Genomic DNA, 18,367 nt, shown 5'->3' with positions numbered 1-18,367 from the left:
AAGCAATACAGCAATACAGACACAAGAATTAAATAACCAGTAATCAATGGAAAAAAAATCACGAATATTAGCACACTGTAAACAACATACATAGTTCAATGAATAGTATATAAATTATTTATTATTTATTAGTATATAAATTATTACGTGATAAACATAACAAATAGAGAAAAAAAAATAAAGTGTTATTATGCTATGCTCTCTTTACATTAAAAACACATGCATTGTGATTTCAGAAACATTTTTATACCGATGTAAAAAAAACTCGTAAGCTGTACTATAACCTCCAAACACGTTTGATACATTTTTTTTAAATAATTTTAGTTTTTAATATATTACTGTTTTAAAATATCAAATTATTCCTATACATTTTAAGGCGTCCAGGTTATAAATTTGTGGAAATGAATGTTTATACAAATTATTTCATTGATGAATATGAATTTACGATGTTGATTCGGTTCAGTAGAAGGTAACAATGTGAATTACTTATTATTTAAAAAGGATTCGTTCATGATATGTTTAGTTTGTATGTTGTCTTGCATCCGCCTGCAAGACGCAATTTCTGAAATTCTTTTAGATATGTGTTCCACTACATTCTATGCTCTTTGTGCACACATTGATAGAAATATGCCCGATACAAGACTGCATTATTTATATGTCATATTTTCACAAAGGGCCATATCTCTGCACTTATTGACAAAACAACAGATACACAATTTCAGATGCTGGGTAACATACCTTTGGTGTATCGTCATTCTGGCTATCATATTTCTATGATACATATGTTTGTGCTAAGAACTTGATGAATCATTAACCATTCGTACTGAACGCATCATTAACATTTACTTATATCACTACCTTGGTCCGGACTTATTATAAAGATATACAAACTAATGTCCATGTCATTAAGATCTAAGAGTGTAAAAATGATATCCACATGTTTTTCTTTGAATTATGGTTTTTAAACACGTATCCGTCGTTCAGAAAATGGCGTAAAAATCCCATTAATAATTTAAGAGAGGCAACAATTTTATGAATACGTAAAAACTATAATGCAATGTTTAATACGCCTCAGTATTTTCCCTGTTGGATGTTACAAAGGAAATGGCAATCATATAATAATAATAATAATAATAATAATAATAATAATAATAATAATAATAATAATAATAATAATAATAAAAATAATGTATTGTATCATAGTTCCGAGGTTGTCGCTATTGTACAGACATCATGTTGACATTCACCATTTTTCTGAATATTCATATCTACTGTATAATACTTCAGCTCTATTTACAGATGAACCGTCCACTCTGAAAGTATCCTACAAGAGTGCCGAGGTAATCTCCCCTGTACGGGTAATATCCGGGCGTTCCATGACGCTCACATGCAGCAGCACGGGAAACCCGAGCCCCACTTACACCTGGACATACCCTGGTGGAGGCCCACATAGCGGATCCACGCTCACACTGGCGAGCGTGCTGCAAACACACGCCGGAGGTGTAACGTGTACATCAAGGAACAAGTTGTCACCTACAGGAGGGACAGCTGTTGATAAGACACGAGAAACAACCATCACTCTTCAAGTTCTATGTAAGTGAGACTTAGTTCAACAAAACAGTGTATTATTAGATAGGATATATATGAATAACCATGTATAGAATTATGACAGAACTGTATAGAAATAGTTCCTTTATAATTCATTTTGTTTTCAAACAGTTATATTACATCGGATAATTGGCAAGATTGTTTTCATCTCTTAAAGCAAAAACATACTCTATTTTTAATTGGAATTATCTTTCTTAAAGGCAAACATCGGCTTCAACCACATATTTATTTAAATTTAGGTCATAGGGAATGTTACTTAATTATGTACTACTACCTGCGGTCTCGACTGATATGTGTTTACACACCGAACTCGACGTGATACAGGCCACCAGAAAAGCGTCCTTTGAATTTTATTGGAAGGCCACTGAACAAATCCATTAAAACCAATTTGGTATATCTCTTTAAAACTTTAGGACTTATATGACTGCTATTCATATCCTATATTGTTCTAAAATTGCATTTCCAAAAACTTGGTCAAATTATTCTTTCATTAACAAACGATAAAACATATTCTTAAGCCTCCGTGAAATATTCTTCTATTCTTTAAATAATGCTCATGCATATAGTAACGCTCTCTCTCGCATACATAGTGTAGAAGTTGATTGACACGATTCCATAGTGAAGCAGAAAGGTATTTGTTAAACCATTGAAACTACTTTAGACTACTGCTTATTCTTCTGGATACATTATAATACTGTTTGGAATAGTAAAATGAAATATTAAACTTATTACACTCAAACAATAATCTTGCCAACATTAATGTTCACATCGAAAAAAATAAATAAAGATACCATCTCCCTGAAATTCGATTAATTCTAGAAGGTATTTGATTCATGGATTGATTGTTTATCGTATCTTTTAATTCGACATGAACTATTTGCAACAGGTAAACTCTACAAGGGGTGCAACATGAGTATAGGAATTTTGGGATATGATTTATGATTTATGAGTTTAAGTTTCATCTGAAACAGTCAAAATTCGATTGATTAAAACAATATGAATTGATATTTACTGGTCTATACTTTTGTGTTGTTTTCAGGTTTTCCTGTAATTTCGTTTTTTTTATCTTTGAATCCATCAACCAAATAAGTAGCAACATCTCAGTTGCCTAGTGGATAAGTGGAACGCCTACGGGGCGGTATGTCAATGGTTCAAATCTCACACGTTTTTTTTCTAACATGGCCGATTGCCGATCCAGCAGCAAGTTAAATTGAGTGCCTTTCCGCCTGGCGTTTGGGATAGAAATTGGGGTAAACATGTTCACGAATGAAGGTGTCTAATAATCCCAACAGGCTGGCCTTCAACTGAGAGGTTTGACTATTATAATCAAACCCTTTACCAGCTTGACATATTTGAATTTAAATTTAAATTTCACTGCGTCGCCAAATCATGTGACAGGTCAAAAACTCAGTGCGATACTGTATTGAATCAGATTTATTTTATCAGAGTTTAGTGGGTATTTACCACAGTATTGTCGTGAATGTAAAAGGCCAAAAGTTACTACATTGTTGACAACCGCCTGACTCAGCCGCATCCGCAGATAAAAGCGTTCTAGTCAACGGACGTAAAAACTAAACTTGGGAATGTTCAGTTGTAAAAGTGATTACAAATTGAATGAACATTGACAATTGGATACACTGGTAATACAAATTTCTTATTAATTTACCTAAGTTATTAATTATACAATTAACAACTCCAAAACGGGCCATATAATGTACAAAATGATAACATATCCCGCGAAAGCAGGTAGTATACAACCGCTTTAATCTATATGGGTTAGTAAGTCAACGGTCAATGTCACAGGTAACAGTGAAAACGTGTGTAGGCAATTAATGATTGTTATAAATATTTTGTTTGGAAAAGAACTTCAGAAGAGTATAACCTTTGGCTATGAAACTTCATTGGGGTCAATCAAGCATTGACACTTTAATTGTGTTTTATTTTTTTTCAAATAGATTCTCATTTAAAAATATAATTTTCATAAAAAATAATAAACAAAAAAATAAAATAATGCTATGGACTATATATAATACTTCGAGCTTAATCACCTAGTGCTGGTAAAGGGTATTATCTATTCCCTTAAGTCCATAGCTTTATACATATTCGCAGCAAGATTTCTATCAACATTGACATCCTGGGATATAAGTAATGCAACAAATTTAGTTAGGTAATAACATTTATCTAAGTATTGATTTCTCAGATATTTGTGCGATTGAAATTCTCAAATAAAATGAAACTCATTTTAATACCATTTATAGCATTATAGTCAACCTCAAAGTTGTTTTCCTACTAGTGTTTACAATCTCCCGGTTCTAGCTCTGATCTGATGTAAAGATACTTTAGGCATATAGAAGGCATTTCTCTATGTGTCTACATTATGAAAAAGACATTGTCTTCAACTGGCTCTAGCAGGACAGAACTAAGAAGTGTACCTTATATATGTATATATCTACAGCAAGTGTCACGTGGTCGTTTCTTTTAATACGATTCATACTGGTCACAAGTTAAAAGAAGTACATGCATGCCATCAGTCAGGACAACAAGTATGTGTTGTTTTATATGTTCGACGGGTATAAAGAAAGGTTTGTCAAAACTTTATTCATCAAAATTGAAGCACGGTTAAAAGTGGTGTTTAGATGGTGTGTCGGTCTATCAAGTGACACAAATCAAACTTATTGATTCTTATGGCATGGGCCTAGCGAATAGGTGGTTTAGTCACTATAACAGTTTTACTATGTTTCATGTAAAAACATTGAACAAATTTGGTACTTTTGTGTGGTATATAGAAAAGTAACATTGAAACAAACGATCAATGGGTGTAACTTAACAACAATCCAATGGCTCTGCTATACACGTAAATAACTCTTGACGATAGTCTATGTATGTCTTTGGTAACTCTCACTGTCAGATATATGACATATTTGCTTGTAAACTGGCGATTTGTCACATTATGAAAGAAGACCAGACATTGTTATTTTCATTTGACTTGTTTGTTGTAAGGACATTCAGCCTCAAGAAAACGTTTGAACAACATTATAAGATTTCACTTATTAATGAAAAGTGCTGTTTTTTTATCCAACCAATCTATTCCTCACTAGATCTATTTTTATTAAATACCAATTCATTAATATTGACAAAATTTATTGTTTTAAAAGTGAGGTACTCAGTGTTTATCAAAGGAATTAACCACACTTGATTTTAAAGATGATCTTTAAGTTTTATGTTAATTCTTAATATGTAATTAAAATATCAAATATAAGTTTTTATTTGCTGAACATATCAATTTATTTCATCAAAACATAAGATTATACCTTATTTTAAGCTCATATTGGATAGTGAAATATTCCAAACCATATCGACAGTGTTATCATTATGGGTTTTGGATAATCCTAGCAGCTGGAGGGAACTATGGTAGCCAGATTAATGCTTTTAGATTTTACCCCTATTTTTATGCCCCCACAAAGTGGCGGCATATAGGGTTGCCCTTGTCCGTACGTACGTCTGTCCGTACGTACGTACGTACGTACGTCCCGAAGATTGTTTCCGATCTAATTCTTGAAAACCGTTTGTCCAATCCTCACAAAACTTTAAACACATGTTTGTGACCATAATATCTTGATCAAGTTCGATAGTCATGGAAATCGCTTTAGTCATTTAGGAGTTACGGCCCTTTTTTGCCAAAAATACTTCAAAAATATATGTTTCCAATCTAATTCTTGAAAAGTATGTGTCCAATCCTCACCAAACTTTACATACATGATTGTGACCATAATATCTTGATCAAGTTCGATAGCCATGGAAATCGCTTTTGTCATTTAGGAGTTACGGCCCTTTATTTGCAAAAAAAGACTTGAAAAATACGTCCCGAAGATTGTTTCCGATCTAATTCTTGAAAACTGTTTGTCCAATCCTCACCAAACTTTAAACACATGTTTGTGACCATAATATCTTGATCAAGTTCGATAGTCATGGAAATCGCTTTAGTCATTTAGGAGTTACGGCCCTTTTTTGCCAAAAATACTTCAAAAATCATTATGGCTTATTTTCTGTGACAAAAAACCGAAGTGGGGGCATCCGTGTCCTATGGACACATTTCTAGTCTGTATATACTCATCTTCAACATTATTCCAACCTTATGTATGATAACAACATTTGAATCCAACACTTCTATCTAACACTCTTTTTCTCCATGTCTTGTTGTCTTGTTGCTATCAGAATTTGACACATTTTAAATCACGTGATGTTTTTTTCATATAAAACGAACAAAAAAAAAGACAAAAGAATCTCATAACATTATTCCCTTAAATAAGATGATACAGAACAACATAAGCGAATAAATTGAATGCTTCTAGGCACATATAGTTAAAATTTGCCGTTTGATGTAAAATTACGGTAGCGACATACATTTTAATCAACATTTATAAGCTGATTCATTACTTGGTTCATTGTTCATATTCCGTATATAATATCAAATACGTATTCATTTTAATGGGTTTTTCAATTCTAAAGGATACGAGTTCGAATGCTTTTGTCAACACGTGTGACTGCAGTGCTTATAAACCATCATACAAAGAATTTCATGATGGTTTGAATATATTTTAATGAGTTTACACAAAATTTCAATTTGATTACATATTCAATATCAAGGATTGGAACAGTAGACATTGTTTTAGACAGATCTTCTCCTTTTAGTGCGCTATATAATAACGACAGGACGTATTTACAGAAGAAAAACATGTACAGACTCAAAATATTACCATTTATCAAGCTAAGAGGATATTTTGGAAACAGAAATGCAAGGATTATATAAGAATTAATTTTTGGTTTCAGTGGTGTCTGGATTTAAAATCAATCCGGTACTGATTTTCTTGGAACAAAATATAATTATTCGGCAAACCATATTTATCATCATTTAAAACCTATGAATTTGAAACTCTTTTCAGAGTATATGAATCAGACTAAACGTTGTTCATTCATTAAGAACATTAAACAGAAAGGTATTTGATCGCAAACATAGTTAACAATACTAACGGTTTAGCAAGAGCAGGTATAAAACGAATTAATTGTTTCTTAGTTTTGAAGCACATATTGCCAAATTACTGAAAAAATGAAATTACCATTGTCAGTTTTCGAAAAAGTCAAAAGCCACTGCTTGTAAAGCCGCTGATGTGTTATTGTATCGTGGGCTTAATCAAAACCTGGTAAAGTTGTTAATTGTTAACGGAATATTTATAAACTTTTTTTTCTTGCATGTTTGTTGTATGTACATTGATATTTCTATAAATTTTGTGAATAAGTAACTTTTTGTCCTTCCTAGTTTAAAGTTACTAATTTATCGACGATATTGATACAACTCATCGTCTAAACCCTTAGTAGGACACTTGACTAAAACTAGGATTTCAGGAAAGAAATCTGTTTTTCTTTATCACCAACGATCGTGTATATCTTGTTTCTAACGGGCATTAAGCCCAAACTTACTTTCGTCAATATAAGCTGTATGTGTTTTATTGCATTCCAAAAAAACTTGGCAACTATTTTTTCTGAGTGTATATAGCTCGTTCTTTGTGATGTACCATAAAGACCCCAATGTGCGTACCCTAGTTTAAAAGAGTAATCTGGAAGCTTTTATTCGGATTTGAATGATGTATCATCTCTATCATGGTCATCTTTGTAAATTATAATCACCTTCTGCCTTCCTTTTCGTATAAATTTTATCAATTAATTATATAAAAATAACAAAACAATGTCCGCGTTTTGGAGAAGCCTCGTAGAAGACAATAAGAGCCTCGTGGTGTTAAAAGTACACGTCGAAGTGTTGAAATCACTTATAACTTGAGTATCGTTGTAAAGAACAAATATCTACTCGATATCCAAATTTATTGTATATTGATGAAATTATCCACATTCTGCTGTTGTTGCCTTTGAGATTTTTATGACAGGAAAAATAGGAGCCTACGAATCAGTATATGAAACTAATAGGTAGCAACTGTAAAGGAAACAACGATGGTTTTGAGATTTATTTCATTTCAATAGACGATAGCGATATTTAATATACCTTAGTTAAATCTTATGCAAGATTCCCGCATTGTTTCGGTAGATATTAGTACTGTCAAAATGCCCTGTCGCCTAAAGAGAGAACCTTGACTGAAAGCAGAATCTATGAACCGTACGGAAAAACACGAAAATAACCAATGTCAGTCCGCATGTACATTCATCGATTATTTAATTTCTGTTGCACACACCGTTTCAATGTATTAAGTAAAAATTAACCCCGACTTCAATTTATGTTGAGTGAAATTGAGGACAGTCCAAGTGAACAATCAACTTCACTCAAGTAATATCACACAGTTTGATATTTGCAGAAATGCATCATTGATACCCTGGAATACGAGATTTCTGAAAATCCAATTAACAATTCATTCTTACCAAGTAATGAAACTTGCAATAAATCAAATAACTCGAAGCACATGATTATGAATTAGGCAGTTGTCAAAACATGAAATTACCTTAGTAAAAATCACGTTTGTTAAACTGATGATTCTTCATTGAACTAGATACTTATTTTCGTTCAACACTAATAACAAACGTGATTTTTACTAAGGTAATTTCATTATTATATTGGTTGAACGCGTGCCGTCACATTTATATTTGAATACTTACATACTATGATCCTGAATGGATTTAGGTCGTTCAAAAGTATTTCCTTTTAATGTTTATCACTTTGTATAAAAAAAAACATTATTTAAACTCCAACACATTGTTTGTTTCATGTTTTGACAACTGCCTAATCGGAGATTTAAACCTTGTCTATAGATTATATACAAGGTAACAGTTAAAGTAATGTGGGAAATCCATGTGTGTAGTAGTGGTAGTAGTAGTAGTAGTAGTAGTAGTAGTAGAAGTAGTAGTAGTAGTAGTAGTAGTAGTAGTAGTAGTAGTAGTAGTAGTAGTAGTAGTAGTAGTAGTAGTAGTAGTAGTAGTAGTAGTAGTAGTAGTAGTAGTAGTAGTAGTAGTTGCAGTGGAAGTAGTCGTAGTAGTTGCAGCAGCAGCAGCAGCAGCAGCAGCAGTAGCAGAAGTAGTAGTAGAAGCAGTACTAACAGCTTTAGAAGCAGTAGCAGAAGTAGGAGTAGCAGTAGCAGTAGTTTAAGCAGCAGTAGTAGATGTAGTAAAAGCAGCAGCAGTAGTAGCAGTAGCATCAGCAGCAGCACAACCACCACCACCATCACCACAGAAACTTCTAATGCATCATTCAATTTGTGTTTTATTAGTCACTAGCAAACACTCATAAGTATGCCGTGTTGTAGAAGTAGTAGTAGTAGCAGTAGCAGTAGCAGCAGCAGCAGCAGCAGCAGTAGCAGTAGTAGTAGTAGTAGTAGTAGTAGTAGTAGTAGTAGAGCTAATGTGCATTATCTCAATATTGCCCTGAGATGCACATAAGCTTATGTTTGTCGTCATACAAGGTGATGCAGAGTTATTGTCCTTGACATTAAACATATTGCCATTTTCGTCCTGTGATAACTCAAAAAGTATCTAGCTAGGTTAATGAAACTAAGGACGCGGAGATCATGCACGTTAGTTTATGTTTTTCCTCAGTGAAAGTTATGCAGAATAAAAAGTATCCAAGCTAGGTAAATTAAACATAGTATGTGGAAAGAGGGCAATAAGGAGATTATGTTTACAAGGTAATGCAGAGTTATTGCCCTTGACATTCAAAATATAGCCCATTTGGTTCTGTGATAAAGCTAGGTTCATGAAACTCAGTTTGTGGATAGAGGGCAATACGTCAAAAGTAGACATTGGTGATCTTGAAGGTTTTACGGCTAAAACTGTTGCATTTTGGTGGATAAAGTTTACAGTAAAGGCCATTAGTGTTCAGTATCACATGGGCTGGGGGTGTTTTTGATAACTTTGATTTATTGGTAGGATTTGTTAAAGTCTTCGTTGAAATTCTCTTGTGACACACTCATTCTTTTCACAAGGCTTTAAACCGGTAGGGGACACTTGGCGCTCACTGCGCGGCGCTCTTGTTCAGTTTGGATTAGCTTATTGGGTGTTTGTTTTAGGGTTGTTGAAAAGGCTGTCGTTCGGAATAGACAACAGGGTTTTAAGAATATTTATGTTTGGGAAGTTTAATGAGCTGTCATCAAGGAATGGCTTCATATATGTTTAAAGAGGATATGGCCTTGGTCCAGAATCGCCCCGATCAAAGAATCGCCATTTTTTAAAAAGTTTTATAAAACCCTGGTTCGCAGTCGTCCTGGTCCAGACTCGGTCATTTTACGGTTAGGCGGCCTTTTTTTGGCAAAGGTTAGTCGAAGTGATTTAAGAATCTAAACACTCGATCAAACTCTGGTAAAATACCAAAGGCGGGGCTCTGTAAGCGTTATAAACTGCACTATAGTTCATTTAAAATGGCGAAAAAAGGCAAATATATCCTTGATTAATACCTTCATTCGAAGCAAAGTATTGTTTTCCGCGTAAGTATTAACAGTACCAGGGTACGACATAATTTATCACGTGGTATACATTCGTACGCTGAGATAGTACACATTTAAGAAAACAAACGGACTAAAAACAACATTTATATAATGATTGAAAAAAAAGTATATACAAGATCAAAGTTTGGTTTGACATCCGTGACGTCCAGCATTTCAACATTCCTTGTTTCTTGGTTAAAGTACTTACTGGGTGCTAAGTTCTTGCAAATGATCTTCTTGGACGTTCAATGATTATGCCTTACAAAGGTAGCGGTATGAAACAATGGATTTTTATATGACGCAGCAACAACCAGCGAAAAGTTATCCAAGAGAAAGTGTTGTCTAAAACTTGCATTGCTACTTCTAAATTCCATTGTTTACAGAAAAATATCGAAAGAAACATGAAATGTTGAGTGATATCTAAGATTATAGTCCAACTGTCCATGCTTTGGTAAGAAATCGTAATTATTTTCATTATATTTTTGTACCAGAAAGCATAGACAAACGAAAGATAACATAATTACATTAAGAACTGTACAGCAATTCTGACCTGTGTAGTTAGATAGATTGTTCAATACATTTCTTTATGAATAATTTTATTGGCTGGAGAGCAGTTTTGAGTGGAAAACAGTAGCGGACAATTGTAATTTTCTCTTTCATTTATTTTTTTCATGGTAATGGTAGATGTTCTTTTGTAAAATGTGCACTTTTGCCTCGAATGTTAAACAATTGTCAAAAGAATCATACAGAATTTGTGATTGATGTTTAAAAATATGAATTTGTAATCAAATCAACAATTTCTCACGTGTGGCATGGCTGTCTGAGATCTACTGCGCATGCGTGTCAGCGTGTTTTTTAGCAATTGCTTTTCCCAAAAACTTGCATTGTCTGAACGTTATCAATTTCTGTGCAACAACCTGCAGAAACAGTATTTCATTTAATCGCTTTATTAAAAAAGGTATAAATGCAATATTGATGTCACCTCCAGAACAAATACAAAATTAACCTTGATTTTAATGAGGAATTCATTTGTCAAACGAACACATTCCTGCCTAATTTTACTGGTTTGGCAAGGTTCCTTAGGGATAAAAACGTCACAATATAAATAGAAATGCTTCAATTGAGAAAAAAGTTCTGTATTTTTAATTTCAACAAGGAAATCGGCAGAATTTCGTTTGAAATCAGCTTTCATGCGATCTATTCCTTTGCTAATCTAATTGTATAATGTATAATCACCTCTATTGTATTATGAATTTGAGCTCATATGCAAAAACTTTTCATTTAGAATGAACAAACATTTATTGGGTATAGGGTTTTAGCTAAAGAGGTAATACATGTATATGTAAGGGTTCTGCATTCTGTCAATTTTCAGTCGCACCCTTCTGCTCTTATGGGTATTTTTGCCTTTAAAGAATTAAATGCTCAAGACTATAAAATATGTTTTGTACTTTATAAAAGAATCCCTGTCCATTTAATGCAACACTGTGTCCTTTAAATCCTTGCTAAAACCCTAGAGTATTACAAAGGTAATGCCGAACACTGCTCTTACAACATTGAACCGAAGTTTGTGTCACTATTAAAAGTATTTCCATGTTTACCTTTTTTGATGAAAAACATCTTAAAAACCTGTAAAAACTGCCGTTCACTGCTTTCCAACGAGTAGTCACATTTTTTTTCAAACAGCCAGTTTTATTCTCGGCCAAATCATATTAAAATAAATAAAAAACATGTATAAATGCCATTTGAATTTATTTTTCGGCTTGTTCTAGTTGTTTCGGAGATAGACTACCTTCCAAGGAGAATCCCCTCCCGAGTTTTACATGGGCTACACGCAAATATCTACGCCAAAATACGCTTGCTGAGCAGGATAATCCTAGAATCAATATTCGCCTGTTTACTCTAGCTTCCCCTTCAAAGTGATTCTTCTCATTTGGATTCAAGATTTTACACTGGCTTTTATAAATAAAGTGTTTTCTTACATATTCTTTTCTTGGAATTAATTTGCAGGTTTCATCCCATCATGTGTTGCTCAATATAGTATGTATCTGGGCCATGCATACTGTGCTCCGACTTGGCTTAAATAGCTGGGGAAGAGCCCTGCTGCTTTTTTCCGCCCTACTCCCTGCTGCCTTTTGACTACACCCTACTCTGCCCTTTAGTTTGACTGAGCTGTCCTTTGATGATTACTAAAAGTACACAACAGTTTCGAACATTTTTTATATTTATTTGACATATTGTCAGGTCAATTTTCAGAAATAAGTATAAAACAATGAATATGCATACTTCTGAAACTCAAGTAAAGATAACAACAAAGGTATTCATAACAAAATATAGTAATATTGAAAGTAGTTATATCACATACACAGTTTGAATTGAAAATAAGCTATTTCCCTTTCTGACCTAGCAACCTGTCCTTTTCAAGCTCTGGCTTGAGCATTGTGCATAAACACTTCTGACAAAACGCTAAAACGAAACATGCTAAGGGATTAGTTGCTGAGAAATAACGGACAAATTGTACCCACTGATGTAATACGAAAATTTGCAATGCTTTGAGATTGATAATTTATTTTTACATTGTTTTTGCCAAACATTTACTTGAATAAAAACAATTGAATGCTCTTTATTACCCACACACTATACAGTGGCCGTCTAGAACATTCGAGTATCTGTGTTTATTGCTATATTAAAGTAAAACACTTGCTTTTTTCTTATTTCTGACAAAATCGATTATACATTTGTTATACAATAATTATCTTCGAACCAATTCTTTTTACCAATTACTTTGAAACCATTGTGTAACTTAGCCTTGGTAGTATAATAACTTTAAAAGCATATTGAATGTATTTGTTAATAAATGCATACACCAATATTGTTGTGTTTGAAAACTTCAATTTATTCAATTTCTGATAAAAGGGTGATTTTGTGAGTGTAAGTATGGTGCCTGGGTAATTGCTATCCAATGGTTTTATTTTTGAATTGTTATTGCCACACAATTACTTGAATAAAACACTTGAATGTTCTTTATTACCTACACACTATACAGTGGCCATCTAGCACATTCGAGTAGCTGTGTTTATTGCTATATTAAAGTGAAAAGTTGTTTTTTCATATCATTTGTTATAAAATCGACTATACATGTATTATAAAATAATAATTATTTTCACCAATAATGGCCCTAAATAATCAACAATATGATTTGTCATGTCGTGAAATTATTCGGTTCTGTAAAATAGTTCAAAGTCCTGTAACATTGATCAGGCTAAGACCTCTTGTCTGTTAACAATTCAATAATTTGCAATAACGCACTGTGTGTTACGTCTTGGAGTGGTTTTTCATGACATTGGAAGGCGGTTTTGTCGTTAAGACAGTTGGCAGCTGCCATATAATTTTTTGGTATGCTTTCATGAAAGGTTGAATGCAACTGCCATTCAAGAGACTCTTAAGTTTACATTTATGTTTAGAGAGCAGTCGATGTCCTTAACTGTTACCGAACATTAAATATGTTAAAAGATGGATAAGAAAATACGGATGCTTTCAGCAATTCCGTCTTCAAAGATCATTGATTACAGATAAAATATCTTGTGACTTTTCACCAACTGCTTTGAAACCATTGTGTAACTTTGCTATGGTAGTATCATAAATTGAATATCATTCTGAATATATGTGTTTATAATACATACACCAGTTATGTTTGAGAACTTCAATTTATCAGATTGCTGATAATAAGGACTTTGGGATTTTGTAAGTGTGTACATTGTATGGGGTCTCATCCCGGAATGATTAGCCTGTTTTTCTGTGAAATGTTCAAACCCTGAGCGCGTTTCAGCTTTAAGTTTAATTCAGAGTCGAGTTTAACTGTTTGCCTTAAACTAGAATAGATATGAATGGTCAAAGATTTTTGGATCTGCACGCCTTGGTATTGACAATCATTTACCTTGGGACTAAACTGCTACGATTAAAAGTTGTCATTTGGGGCCAAAAATGGATTGCTTTTCTTATTTAATTTATTTATATTATTTTGTTCGGTTGATAAGAAAAAGCGCCGTTTCTTGGTTTTCACAACTAATTTTGTTATATGTTTTCAATTGAGTCGTCTGACTTTTCAGGTTGAAAATGTTACTGTGGTAACTTGAGGGAAAATATGTATTGAACTGTACAATTTGATGGTTTAAATATCATTTGAGCCACGCTCAGTTGAAAATCCTGGAAGACAATGAAACTGGGAAAACTGGTACATACTATAAGATCGGTCTAGTTTTGGGTGCATTTATTCATGGAGATCTTTTCGAAAGAGTGTTTTGTGACAACAAATGGAAACGGGTTTTCTTGACTGCTCTTCTTAGATCAAAGCACTGAGAGTGGTGAAAGAGTAAGGGGATGGTATTGTGGGAGTTAAGAGTAATGAATATGACCATTTAATTACATATAGTATCCATATAATTGTATTTGATCTTGTTGACATTCGCAATTGTCTGACTTAAATTTTGTGTTGAAAACTCATCGTCAAATTTTGGAAGTTGGGCGAAAAAAGGTGCACATATGCACTTGGGTTTTGAGTGTAACGGAATATTCGATCTTATCTTATAGGGACTGGACACCAGATGATACAACTGTAAGACAAAAAAATAACTTAAATAAATCTTACATCGTTGTGTACAACACATCGAACCTTACTTGAATGTATCACATCGCTTACGACACTTTACGGCATCTTTCGCACTTTCGTTTTTGCATTTTTCCAAATATTAATTTAGTAGAATTGTTTTCCACGTTAATCCCAGTAAGTTTAAAAATATTGTCAGATATTTGTCTGAACTCGTAAACATATATGATTTTAACTAGCAAACCATAGTGACAGCAACATGATGGCTGCGTTCATTATTTTAACCATGCAAAGTGATGTAGTATTGGCCCCCTTTTAGCTCGCATTGTCAATTCTAGGCTTGTTTTAAGGAACAACTATGCCGAATTTTTGACCATCTGGTGACTACTCCTTTAATTATGAAGTGGCACTTCTTAAATAATATTGCAGTGCATTATGTGTAAATAAGCGATATGTCTGTTAGTAGTGTTGAATTGACATATTTCGCAATGGATGTAGTCAGTGTCGGGTCCTTGCTGTCTACATATTCGCGATTGTTCTCCAGAAATCAGAGCATTGAAAGTGAGACTTTGAAAATAGCAAAGCGGTTACTGATAAAATAACGTAAAGCAATACAGAGGTGAGATGCAGGTGATAAGTACTAACAATCTGCGCTATACAAATGGAGTAATGCATAACGATGGATAGCATGTTTGCAAGCTTGTAGGAGTCTCAGTGGATAATAACAAACATAAACAGGTCTAGGACATAAGTCATGTTCAGCATTGACCTAATTTCAAATGATATAAACCTCATCTCGGAATCACCACATCAATTCTTTGCTTAATCTAAAAATAGTCCCGGTACTGTTCCAGAATCGCGCTGGTCAATATTACATGATATTTTATCGCTTAATTTCATGTTGGTATTTAACTAAAATACCTGATTATTGTTATGAATCTGCAAAATAAACAGACTTAAAACACCTGTTGAACATTCAGATATGGTTCTTCCTAGCCCTTCGTAATAATATGCTTTTCTGAGTTTGTGTTCATCTCTAGAAACATTAAAAAATGAAAATCGTAAACTATTATATGAACAACATACGTCTGAGCATAGCTTAGGAAAGGAAAAGAAATAACCCACCTGAAGGACCAACTGTTTAGTTTATAAAGGTAAGAAAAAAGAGACCGACTGTTAATTTAAGGACGAAAGTTTATCTGCTTTTGAAACAAATGTTCTTTGGCAAACACTACTTCGGCTTGTGAGATGTGTAAACCTGTATTGAATGTAATTTTATATTTAAGATCAGAAAGTTAAAGAGTTCCAAAATATCATTGGCATATATCGTTTAAACTATTTCAAAACAATTACCGGCTTTACCAGTTTCGCAAAACCGCCCTAGTATCTAATCTAACTTCTGTATTAACTGTATATCCATTGAAATAACCTCCATGCACCATACTAGTACTATACTACCTCACTATCAACTACATCAGTTCCGCAAATCCAAATAATGAAAACCTATGCATTAAATAGTATGTAATTTTATTTTACCCATAGATCCTCCAAGTAAACCATTGTGTACCATACGTGCAACTCCTGTCTCAAAAGATGCTGTTTTTCTGGAGGGAACAAATGGCACCATAAGCTGCACTAGTTCCGCCAACCCGCCCTTAATCACATACAACTGGTCAACTCCGAGCCGTGGACAAGTGTCCGGAGCCAATTTATCCCTGATCGATGTCCAGCACTCAACTGACCAAGGCCAGTATACACTTACAGTCACAAACACAATGGATCCCACTAAAGAAAACAATGAAACGGGTACCAATGGAACTGTGTTCACGATGGATGTACAATGTAAGTTGGCATAATATATGTATTTGTTATAACACATACAATTAATCTACATATTTCACATGAATTTAATTACCTAAGCATCCTTGATTTGGACTGCCACACTAATTTAAGCTCTGTGTTAAAACTGTTTAATACTTTGCACGATATCGCATTGGCAGTCTCGTACAAAACAGATAAAATGTACTAAGTATAATTTTACCCCTGTAGTTGGACCTCAAGTGAGACTGCCTGAGAAGTATGACATATCGGAGGGCAGTGCCTTAAACTACTCATGTTTGTCCATCCCTGGGAACCCTTCTCAGACAACCGTTGTCTGGACGAGGTTATTTGACAACAGGCAATGGCACAGCAGAATTGTCAATATCAGCCAAGTGCAAAAATCTGACGACGGCCTGTATACTTGTACCACTACGAACAAAATGACTCCTACTGGACTTCCCGTCCAGAATGGAAGTCATAACGGAACGATGCATCTTAATGTTCAGTGTATGTAACTGTATTCTTATATCGCTTAAAATAGATGAACATAGATTGCGATTTTGATACTCTGCCTTCGTTTTTTTAAAGCTGTAAACATTTAAGAGGCATAATCTTTCCGTACTGTCAAAGTCTACATTGAATAGTGTAACGAAGGCCATTACCGCGTACGTTTTAAAGTTTGGTCCATAAGTGTATTAAATGTATGCATAGTGAAGGGTAGCGACTTTCTGCCTTCAAGGTATTACATCTTGATACCGAATCCCGGGGACATTTTTTTTATCAGCCTCGATATGATTTCACAACATATGAGCAGTAGAATATCTAAATATATTATTACCAGCAATACTCAAATTCATTTTCCAGATGAATCTATCGTAAGTGACTTTAACGTTACTGAGCACATAGGAACATTAAACGTTACAAAAGCAGAAAACAGCAATGTGACGTTTACCTGCAAGGTGGATAGCAATCCTCAAGCATCCATCAATATTCGAAAGGACGGTGAAATAAAGAAATCCATCGATACTTCAACACAGCTGGAATACACCATTTCAAACCTTACATGCTATGATGCCGGGCTTTACACTTGTTATGGCAGCAATAAATTTAATAACGACACCCCTTCGAAAAAAGATTTGAGGGTGCTTGTTACATGTGAGTTATTCATGTGTTTGTATGGTTGAAACTACTTGCTTTTTTGACACAATTCAAAGAAATAATTATAGCAGAAAAATTAGATAAAACAGACTTTTGTGCCGTAAATTGTAACTATTTGTACCTAAATATGTAATTTAAATGAAACTTAAAACACATTATTGTGATCCTAGGAGCAAAAAACAATGCATGGAATCAGAACATTTATTTTTAGGCACACCAAGGCGTCCGTCTGGTGAGGACATTAAAGTGAATATTACAGCCCGACAACATGACAATGCAACACTGCAGTACACTGTGTTTGCATATCCAATCCCTAACCCGTCACAGTTTGTCTGGAAAAAGTGTCCAATCAGTAAAAACTGTTCAAACATATCAACTCTCTCTGGAAAAACTGAAGTTACAACTATTGGATTGTCGAGTAATTTGACCATTTTTGATATTGATGAAGATGATTACGGCATGTACATTATTTCAATTGACAATGATATTGGTGAGGAACTTGTCGAAGAGATGTATCTCCAACCAGCTGGTAAGCTTCTGCTGCAATTTGCATGATTTTGTCCCTATTACAATACTCTTAAAGTACATTTTCAACACAAAATTAATTGTGTATGTTTATTCCGTAATACTCGTAATACAATAAATTTAGGTTTATTTTGTTCTGTATTATACAATTTAAAATAAAATGTTTTCGCAGATC

The 18,367-nt window shown here is 33.9% G+C and overlaps 1 protein-coding gene across 1 annotated transcript in view; it reads left to right on the top strand.

Annotated features, from left to right (window-relative positions):
* Window positions 1–18,367, top strand: part of LOC128234528 (hemicentin-1-like) — a 60,971-nt gene that overhangs the window by 18,677 nt on the left and 23,927 nt on the right. The window contains exons 6-10 of the mRNA XM_052948791.1: window positions 1,300–1,593; window positions 16,231–16,530; window positions 16,738–17,016; window positions 17,374–17,664; window positions 17,879–18,196. Of these exons, the coding sequence (XP_052804751.1) occupies window positions 1,300–1,593; window positions 16,231–16,530; window positions 16,738–17,016; window positions 17,374–17,664; window positions 17,879–18,196 (1,482 nt within the window). The remainder of the gene's footprint in view (window positions 1–1,299; window positions 1,594–16,230; window positions 16,531–16,737; window positions 17,017–17,373; window positions 17,665–17,878; window positions 18,197–18,367) is intronic.

The sequence above is a fragment of the Mya arenaria genome, chromosome 5 (genome assembly GCF_026914265.1).
Source record: "Mya arenaria isolate MELC-2E11 chromosome 5, ASM2691426v1".
Lineage (NCBI taxonomy): Eukaryota > Metazoa > Mollusca > Bivalvia > Myida > Myidae > Mya > Mya arenaria.
The sequence above is the reverse complement of the archived record's forward strand: the minus strand, read 5'-3'. Positions and strand labels throughout refer to the sequence as shown.